Below are 10,434 nucleotides of genomic sequence, written 5' to 3' on the forward strand. Positions count from 1 at the left end.
GAACAAATTAAACGTGATGCTGCATTTTCATTCAACATTAATAAATTACTAGCTCTTACACAAAACGATACTTGGAATTGGAATTCATTAAGAATAATAACAGAACATGCACTTGTTCAAGTGGAAATCTATATACAGTAATTTCAAAATCAATCTCTCGCCCGTACTTGAGGTCGAAAAAAATTCCTTATACTGACCGCATCTTCCCCATTTCACGAGCAGTGGAGACAATGCTTTCACATCTTGCCTCCACTACTAATCAATCTTTTCTTCAACTTTCCTCGTAAATCTTCAGCAGGTAAACGTCTTTTTTATCTCGTCTGGAAGTTGAACGCCTTAATAGCGAAAGCAAATGTGAAGCCAAAAACAGCAGTGTATCCAACAATCACGACTGCAACTATTGGAAGAAAATCATGCTCGAAGCCAAAGTAACGTTTCAAGAATTGTTCCACTGTTTCTTCATCACTAAGTTTATTCTGGAGATCTCCAAATTGTGATGCAATCAAACCGTACAAGGTCCATGCAACGGGACAACACCAATAATACCATCTCCACCATATGGCCATCCGCTGTTTTTCAATACGAAAACATGTCATTTTCGAGCTCTAAATCAATTTTGATGTAACAAAAAATGGAAGTGTTTCAATAACTTACGGGTCGTGGAATGATGAATCCTGAGAAAAGATTCCATACGCCATAGAAGAAGGAGCCAACAACTTGAGCAACACTTACATTTGGTGTCACAGCAACGGTCATCATACCGTAGAAAGTGAAGTACATGAGGGTGAAAAACAGGACAAACAAGTACCAAATGAACTTTGAGACTGTCCATTCAAATCCAATCATAGCGTACATAATGGCACCACAGAAAACAGCTTGCATAAATACATATGGGATTTCAATGAAAATCTGCAAGATAGAAAAAGTTTTATTAGTAATTTAGAATCTTAACCTAAAATTGTCGAGGTAATTCCTCATAAGGTCAATGAACTTGTCGACTATAACAATATACCTATACATCATGGTGACTCTACTACTATAATAGTGGATAATATTTTGTGACTTTACTGTTATACAGGGTAAAGTTTTGTTACTTTAATAAGATCTAGAACAGTTTTATGACTTTTACTGTTAAGAGTGGATAACATGAAGTTACTCTAATGTGAGAATTTATAGTGGGTAAAACTCTGTGATAATATGTGTGCTCACCTGTCCAAAGGCATAGGGTATGGCAGAATACATTCCAGCAGCTCTTTCTCTGTAAAATACTGTACGTTCAACAGCTACAACAGGCTGTACTGATGATGAATTTTGTGTACCGAGGAAGAGAACAGTAGCATACATGCATCCCATTGCGTTAAATAGATCTTGGCTCTTACCCCTGTAACCAAAAAGATAGGCTTTCAGCATAAAGAATTCAAGGTATTTTCTAGTTAGTGTATTTGTCTTCTTTTTTCATAGTTTTGGACTTACACTCTACCACCAAGATCCCAGAACATTGTTCCAAAAACCAGGGCAATCAAGGTTGTGAATAGAAATCTGACAGCCGTATAAGCAGGATTACGCCAGTATGACCAGTGTTGCTTCCAGAGGCAAGCTATACATTGGGTCCAAAAAGGTTGTGAGTATTTAGTATCGAAATACAGGTCTTTTGTGCCAGGGCGAGGCACGCTCAATTCACTAATCAATGCTTTGTTCCTTTTGTAAAGGTCTGATTTCTTGTATAAATCAGTAAAATCAACCCCAAACATCATTTCCTGAGCCGAGGTTGTGACTTCTAACATCCAAGTTGCTGGATTGTAGCCATCTTTAATTTTACTTACTCCAGGCATTGACTGAACATAAGAAAACTCAGCTTAGTATTTGATCGTATGAACTTGAAAACGTAAAGCTATCTTTCACTTAGACAACTTACCTCAAAGTATTTGATCAAATGACAAGAATGGCGACCCAATGGACCAACATATATCTCTTGTCCTCCCCGTTTCATCAGAAAGAGCTGCAAAGTGGTGTTTATATTAGTATTCGATGACAAAAGTCAAGGAAAAACAATTAATAGCTTGATTGAGATTAAAAATATCAAACTCACCTCATCAAAGGCTTCAAAAATGTCGATACTAGGCTGATGGATGGTACAAACAACAGTTCTTCCTGTGTCAACAGTGTTCCTAACAGCTCTCATAACAATTGCAGCAGCCCTTGCATCTAACCCTGAAGTTGGTTCATCCATGAAAATGATAGAAGGGTTAGCAACTAGCTCCACCGCAATGGTCAACCTTTTACGTTGCTCAGTTGAGAGACCGTTGACCCCTGGCAAACCAACTAAGGCTGATCTTAATGGTCCAAGCTCCACAAGATCCATAACTTCCTCAACAAACATCTGCACAAGGATAAATAAATAGGAAATTTTATATGAATTCAACCTTCTTTATGTAGTGTTTAACTGATCTTTGGGCAAGATTCATGTTATGGAAGAAAAAATTTCATAAGAACCAACCTTTCTGCTGTTTTTGTCAACATCATGAGGTAAACGCAGCCAAGCTGAGTATACTAATGACTCGTAAACTGTAACATAAGGTGAATGGATGTCATTCTGCTCACAGTATCCAGATATACGTGCAAATGTGTCTTGCTTCTTAGGATGGCCCGAAATCTTGATGTCACCCTCAATATATCCTCCTGTTTTTCTTCCAGCCAATACATCCATCAACGTTGTTTTTCCAGCCCCACTAACTCCCATCAAAGCCGTCAAAACGCCGGGCCTGAAAGCTCCACTTACACCCTTCAGAAGTACCAATTTGTCTTCAGTGGCACCCTGATCTTTCATTTCCTGCAAGTATTGTGAAAATTTAGTAACATATCTGTTGAAAATGTTTCTGATCAATAACAATTCCTAGCTAGTTAGTTACCTGAGGCATGTCGACAGAGTAAATAACGTCATCAAAGGTGATGGAATGTGGTTCAAATGGAAGAACCATTCCTTTTTTCTTATTTTGACCCTCACCATTGGAATTCTCTTTCTCGTTGCTAGTTGTTTGGGCATCTTCACTGTCTTCCGGTATCATAGCTTGCGGCTTACCGAATGCTGTAAACATTCATACTAAACGTTTAATCTTTTTTTTTTTTTCCTTTAGGGAATAATACATGGAGAAAATCAAAAGATACTCACGGTTGAGATAAGCGAGTGCAACGCTGTAGAAGAAGTTAAACACGATTGTGAATCCAATAAGTGCACCAACGCCTATCCAGTACCACGATGCATCTGGGAAGAAGCCTCGACCTTTTACAACAGCAGCTCCAAGTGGCTCAGTTCCATTTGGTGCAATCTAGTTTTATTAATTTGAGCTTCAGCATTAATATAGGAAATTAATTATTTGCACTCTGCAGTAGCTAGAGAAACTTACTTTTTTCCACCTTTTTCCATCAAATTCATTCACAAGGATTGCATTCACAGAATACATCATAGGTGAAGTCCAGTAACCCCATATCCACCATTTCTTCACGTTATCTACAGTAGATAATTAACAATTTAACATTAGTCGGTTTTAGAAAGCAAGAGAATCTGAAGACATATAAATGACCAAATATACCTCGTGAAAGAACGAATCCACCTAGTGCAAATTGTAAAAGCAGAGCAAAAGATCCAATTATACTAGCAACTCCCAGGGTCCTGCCAACTGCCCCGATGAATCGAAACAGCCCTGATGCCATCTGGCTTACTATTATGAGTAGCAAGAACTGTTTGAACAATCTGCAAAAACAAACTCCTGATTAATAATCACGGGGAGTAGGAATCTTTATTCTGCATCATCTTTTTCTTTCATGTACCTTGCGGGGTGTGGATCAAATCCAATGACATAGTAAGTGAGAAACACCCAAAGAGCAGTTTCAACTAATGTTACTGGGATTTTGAGTATCCATGAGGGAATTGCATAAGCCCATGAAGGGAAAAAGAGAAGGTCTCTTTGCTTGAAGAAGACGGGAAGTTTATAAATTATCAACCCGAGCTCGGACATTCCATTGAACATATTCATAATGACCACGAAAAAGAGAGCACCAGCATATATCCCTCCATCATCCATAGTATCTTGGTGCATCTCAGTTCGGAAAAATATGGTCATCGTGATGAGTGCCATAATTAAAAGCTGAAAACAAATCAAAATGAAGAAACACATTAGTACTTGCAAGCAAATATTATAAGACAAAGACTTGAAAAAATCAATATTCCCTTCATCCCAATTTATGTGAAGGTGTTTGACTGGGCACAGAGTTTAAGAAATAAAGAAAGATTTTTAAAACTTGTGGTGTAAAATACGTCATAGATATTGTGTTGCTATAAATCATATCATTAAGGGTAAAATGGGTATTTTAAAGTTAAATTGTTACTTTATATAGAAAGGCGTCATTCTTTTCAAGACTGGCTAAAATAGAAAGTGTCACATAAATAGTTACCTGAAAGAACTTGAAGATGTAAACAAACGAGTTCCTCTTCATTAGCAAGAATTCTCTTTCATTGCAGACTTTGAAGAGCTGTTTCTTCCCTATACCGTACTTTTCAGTTGTCAGAGCAGCAGGATGGCTTTTGCTCTTGTCATATGAGGTTGCGAGCTCGTCCCCAAGTTTCCTCCCAACATGGAATGCTTGATATGCCTCAGCAAACTCGTTTGATGTGATAAACCTGTAAGGCTCATCCCTCCTCACCCAATATTGTTGTTGATCCTTCTTTGATGTCACTTCTTGCAAGAAGTCGGCCACGCCTTTTCTATCAGGGCATTTGAAACCCATGGATTCGAAGAAGCCAATGACGTGTTCTCGAGGGCCCTGATAGACAATTAGACCATCTGATAACAAAATAATGTCATCAAACAAATCGTAGGTCTCGGGTGCTGGCTGCAAGAGAGATATCACAGCAGTTCCATTCAAGATTTGCACAGTTTGCCTTAGAGAGTTCACAATGGAAAAAGTGGTGGAACTATCCAATCCAGTAGAGATTTCGTCCATGAAAAGTGCCTTTGACGGTCCAACAAGCATTTCACCTGTTGTCACACGCTTCTTTTGTCCTCCTGAAATACCCCTTACCATTTCATCTCCCACCATAGTATCTGCACAAATGTCTAGTCCCAAAATCTGCAGATAGAATTCACAAATCACTTAGTTATCAAATTTCTTCTGCCTTTTAATTGTCAAAATGTTAGAGAAATTATTAGATATAATTAATGTTACCTTAAGAACATAATCGGTAACAACATTAGCTTCTTGTCCCTCTGTTGCTGCTGCCTACATTGTCATCAAACAATTAAGGTCATAAACATTTACCTTGAAGATAGAAAATTTTCCATTTTCACCTTGAAGCTGATTTTTGGTGTTATATTTTCCTTTTGCTATTTTAAAATAAGACTTCCGGTCATCCTTAATTAGATGTTATTTTATTAGGAATTAGCCGAGGGTCTCTCGGAAACAGCTTCTCTACCTCCCAAGCTAGGGGTAGGGTCTGCGTACACTCTACCCTCCCCAAACCCCGCTTGTGAGATTACACTGGGTATGTTGTTATTGTTATTTATTAGGAATTACTAAACTATAAAAACAGAATCTTTCATAAATGCAAGGTAAGACTGCTTTACAATAAACCCGACATAGTTAGATCTTAATGCATCGGACTGTCCTTTTCAGTAGAATTCTTTTCTTTTCTTCAACTTCACTCTTTCTACCATTGCTTCATTTTCAACATAACAAATAATGAATCTTATATTTAAATGGAAAAGCGAGTTACGAGACCAGCTTTACAATCTGGTGCAAGTACAGATATCAATTTAGGGATTCTGCTCATTTGGTGGTGGATTCAATCCCCTTTGCATTAAAGGAGATAATTATTTTTCATTATCTTCCATATGTTCTGGTTTTTATGTCTACACCACTTGATTTTATTTATAAAGTTCCAAGAAAAGCAAGTCCCGACATCTTAATAAATTCATGAACAATATTTGTTAATTCAGAATAGTTCAGGGGTCAAATATTAAAAAGAGATATAGTCTTCAAAGGTGGGCGGGGAGAGTATTTTAAAAAATTCACATGCAAACATGATCCTATACTATTTTATAACAAGAATTCAGTCTCATCTGTATAAGTGGGTGGGGATAATATTTAATAATTGACATGGACAGATATTATTACCTTCATATAGATATCAATATCAGGATCTGGCTTGATATTAGCTGCTTTCTCTCTTCTTGACAGTTCAGCCAACATTTCTGTAAACCATTTCAAGAAACATCAATCAATATAGATATATATATTAGTTAAATTTCATCATAAAATGATTTTTCATTGAAGAAGTATTTGGACAAAAAACTTTTTTTTTTTTAAATATAAAACAATGCTAACCGTAACGAGAGCCAACTCCTTGGCATCTAGCAGAAAATTCCAAAGTTTCTCTCACAGTCATTTCTCCAATGTGTAAATCATGCTGGCTAATATAAGCAGCAGTTCTTTGTGGCACAAATTCATTCAGTTCATGTCCATTATATGTCACCTTCCCACTAGCCTGATTTCCGGAAAAAAAAAAATTACACAAACAGGTACAAGATAATTACAGGTAAATCTCTACGTTAAGCATTACTGATAACCTGGTAAAAATGGTTGATCTGCTGTCACAAGTTGTAATACAATTAATAATGTAGAAAAGTTTTTACACCGTCAGTGTATTTTTAACTTAAATCCTTCTGGTCTGACGGTGTTAAAAAAAAATGTGCATGATAAGGTCACTTATAGGTTATTGAACTTAAATTTCCAATACAAACATTAATTAGTAACATGACAAATATGGTAACTACTAACTAATCTGCTAACTAAATAGTGTAAAAAATCTTATAATGTTAGTGTATAGAACTTAAATTTGTATGGTATTTAGTACAAATGAACTTACCCTAAGTTCAGCATCAAGCTTTCCAGCCAAAGCTAATAAGAGAGTAGTTTTGCCAGAACCAGGAGGTCCCAAAAGCAAAGTCAATCTGCAAGGCTTAATGATACCACTCACATCGTCAAGAATAGTGAGCTTCCTCTTTCTATTTGGTAGGATATGGAGAGCATTCAACATTGGCTACAACCCAAATGGAAAAAGAATTAGTTTTATGAAACACTTACTTTTAGTCAAAATTTGGAAATCAAAATTTTGGTAAGATTTTTACCTCAATAAAATTAGTGATGAAGTTGGTAAATGTAGGCAAAGCACTGCTTCCTACAAATGCATCTGCCTCAATTTTTAGATGCTCATATCTTACTTCTATTGTTGGCAAATCAAGCCCAACTCTGTAAAAAGAATAAATATGTCAAACCACTAAAATTTTAAAATAAATTTAATAACAACTACTCATAGATGAACAACGATACCCAAAAATAAAAAAAATCTCAGGGTCATGTCCAAGATTTGAAGTCAGTGAGTTCATAAGGAGTGTGATCTTATTACTCACTCTGTCTCATTTTTATGAGATCACGCACTTTTCAATGACAACTTTCTTTATTTAAAAGAAAATTAACTTTAAATTTCTCAGTTTACAATCATATAATACATGTTATGACGTATAGGTTAGACCACAAACTCCAAATATCTTTTTCTTCTCTCAAACGCCATATCAAGTCAAATACTCCTTCCGGATAAAAAAAGAGTCCACTTAGCCTTATTTTCTTAGATAAAAAAAAAGAGTTCACTTATCAAATCAAGAAAGAATTAATACTATTTTTTCATATTTACCCCTATTAAGTATTATATGATCAAATCCTAATGCTTATTTAATTAGGGTTAATTGGACTCTTTTTTATATTCGGAAGGAGTACCTTCGAGTGAAATAGGACGGAGGGAGCACATGCAAAGGTGGACTTAGGGAGTAAGCTACGGTGTATCTAATCTTAGTAATTTTGGTCTAAATCCTATTAAAAATACCCAATAAAAATCACAAATAACATATTTTGGCCCCAGCCCCCAGTAACTTAGATAGGATATGGTAAAATTTTGGATTCCCACTTATAAAATTCAAATCTTGAATATGCCTCCGAGCTTGGGGCGGAGCTATAACTCCAACTTTGACTATGGGTTTAGCAAACTCAATAGCTTTAGCTCAAAGTCTGTAGTTGTGTTTAAAAGTTAATATATATAAATAATTTATTAAAAATCCAATAAGCTGTATTTTCTTAGAACTCGTAAACGCAAAATTCTAATTCTGCCTCAAAGACGCACACAGAAAAATAAAATTAATCATTCACATACCTGTCAATTCTATCCCTGAGTTTCCTCAAGAACTTCTCATTATCTTCATCAGCAACTTTAACAAGCCTATCAATCAAATCCTTACTTTCTTGATTTCCAAGATCATTTATATCAACTTCATTAGCTCCACCACCTTGTGGTCCAAATAAGAGACCTTTTCTTAATCTATCAAATGTTGGTAACTTTTCAAGTGCAGCCCATTTAAGTGCCTCTTCATCATCTTCATCTCTTGATGAACGATTAAATACATTATTAGTTCTAAATATTGAATTACTATTATTTGCTCTTAAACTACCCCTTATACTTCCTCTTACACTTGATCTTAAACTACTCCCTCGTAAGTCACTTAAATTTAGTGGCTCCATCTTTTGGACCAATCAAAATACAACACTCTTTTTTTTCCCTCCCTTGTAATATTTTTTTTGTGACCTTTTTGAGTTTTGAGAGATGCCCAAGAAATTTTCTTGACTTTTTTTTTTTTTGGTCTCTCACACTTTGAAAATTTGGAAAGAAAGAGAGGAATTGAACGGAAAAGTTTAGAGCTGATGCAAAGGTGTAAAAGGCTAAGGGTATTTATATAACATGGAGATTAGAAAAATGGCGTGCTATGAAATGAATAATTTTAAGAAGCTGTTTTTTTATTTAACTGAAAAGATATGTTGAAAGATACTCGTGTTAAAATAACAATAATAATTCCAAATGCCACGCTGTGTGATCAATAAAATAGTTCTATTCATGGGTTGTGCTGAGTTGTTTAGTTATTACTTACTTACGACTCCTTCTATTCTAATTTATATGATATAATTTGATTGGATGTGAAATTTAAAAAATAAAATAACATTTTTGAATCTTATGTTCTAAAAAAAGCTATAGATGTTTGTGTAGTTATAACTCGTTAAGCGTAAAAGATAAAATTTAAAATTAAATTATTATCAAATAAAAAATATATCACATAAATTGGAATTGAGGGAGTAGTAGAATATATATTTTTATAATATAAAAATGGGAAAGAACGTGCGTTTTGATGAGATCTGGCCAACCCCATTTGACCCTTCTAGAACCCCAGCTGTTAACTGGAGTGTTTTGTTTTTTTTCTCCAAAAGCTTCTTGTTTTTCTATTCTTACAAGACTTAAGTTTGTCTCATTTATTATCTTTACTTTCAGATATAGATCTGTTAATATATGGTAATAAGAATTAGATACTCAGATAAATATCTATATACATTTAGTGAATTTTTCAATACATATATAAGATACGAATAAAACTTATTAAGTTCACTTGAACCTACTTATTGTGAATCTGTCATGGTTTACTCCCTCTATCCTACTTTATGTGATTCTTTGACTGAACGCGAAATTTAATAAAGATTTTTTTTCTCAAAGCTATATTTTTTCTGTCCCAATTTATGTGACACTTTTTGCTTTTCGTGAGTCAAAAACTATTAAAAAAAAGGGAATTTGTCCATATTTCGGAATTTGACTAATACTTTAAAATTAGAATTTGAACATTCAAAAACTATTTTGAAAAAATTATTATAAATTGCAATTTTTCTCATATAAATATGATTAATTTATTAGTCAAAGTTTACTACTTTGAATCTTCAAAACGGAAAATGTCATACAAATTGAGATAGAGAAACAAATATATTAATCTATTTTATAACAAATAATAGAAAATTATGTTTTTGAAGATAAATTATAATAGAAATTATGTCACATAAAATAGTAACAAAGAAATTTGAAAACGCCGGAAAATTGATAAGCATGTTGATAGTTTTACGGAAAAGAATTAGTTTTTCTACTTTTGGGCACTCCTTGTTTGGCTTTGTCAATTCTCATTGACCATAAATAATAATCAAATTAGAAGACACGCATAAGCAAAAGATTTTTTAAGACTTACTCGTTTAGGAAACATTCCAGAACCTCAACAAACTTTAATTCCTGTGTTCTAAATGATAGAGCCATCCTTTGTTAGCAAATATTGAGGTAATTTTATAGGTGGTGACTCAACCTTTATTTTATTGCATCAAATTACTAAACTACTTTTTTCTTATAAAGTAAAGTTGAGAAATTTTTTATTTAAAAAATTGTTGTAATTTAATAGTTTTAGTACAACAAACTAAAATTAACTGATCTCGTATAATTAAACCTAGAATAAGCATCATATCTGTTAC

The 10,434-nt window shown here is 34.3% G+C and overlaps 1 protein-coding gene across 1 annotated transcript; it reads right to left on the reverse strand.

Moving 5' to 3' along the window:
• On the reverse strand, positions 1-8,837 carry LOC132604369 (pleiotropic drug resistance protein 1-like). The gene is made up of 19 exons (XM_060317851.1): positions 8,261-8,837; positions 7,185-7,305; positions 6,923-7,096; positions 6,382-6,541; positions 6,172-6,248; positions 5,224-5,277; positions 4,453-5,127; positions 3,829-4,145; positions 3,591-3,751; positions 3,405-3,508; positions 3,170-3,326; positions 2,910-3,085; positions 2,498-2,830; positions 2,090-2,380; positions 1,916-1,999; positions 1,474-1,835; positions 1,210-1,381; positions 655-909; positions 1-569 (listed from the first exon to the last, which is right to left on the reverse strand). Exons 1-19 carry the CDS (start codon positions 8,623-8,625, stop codon positions 312-314), a joined length of 4,296 nt encoding a protein of 1,431 aa, XP_060173834.1. The 5' UTR covers positions 8,626-8,837; the 3' UTR covers positions 1-311.
• Between the last annotated feature and the right edge of the window lie 1,597 nt (positions 8,838-10,434).

This window comes from Lycium barbarum, chromosome 7 (assembly GCF_019175385.1).
Source record: "Lycium barbarum isolate Lr01 chromosome 7, ASM1917538v2, whole genome shotgun sequence".
NCBI lineage: Eukaryota > Viridiplantae > Streptophyta > Magnoliopsida > Solanales > Solanaceae > Lycium > Lycium barbarum.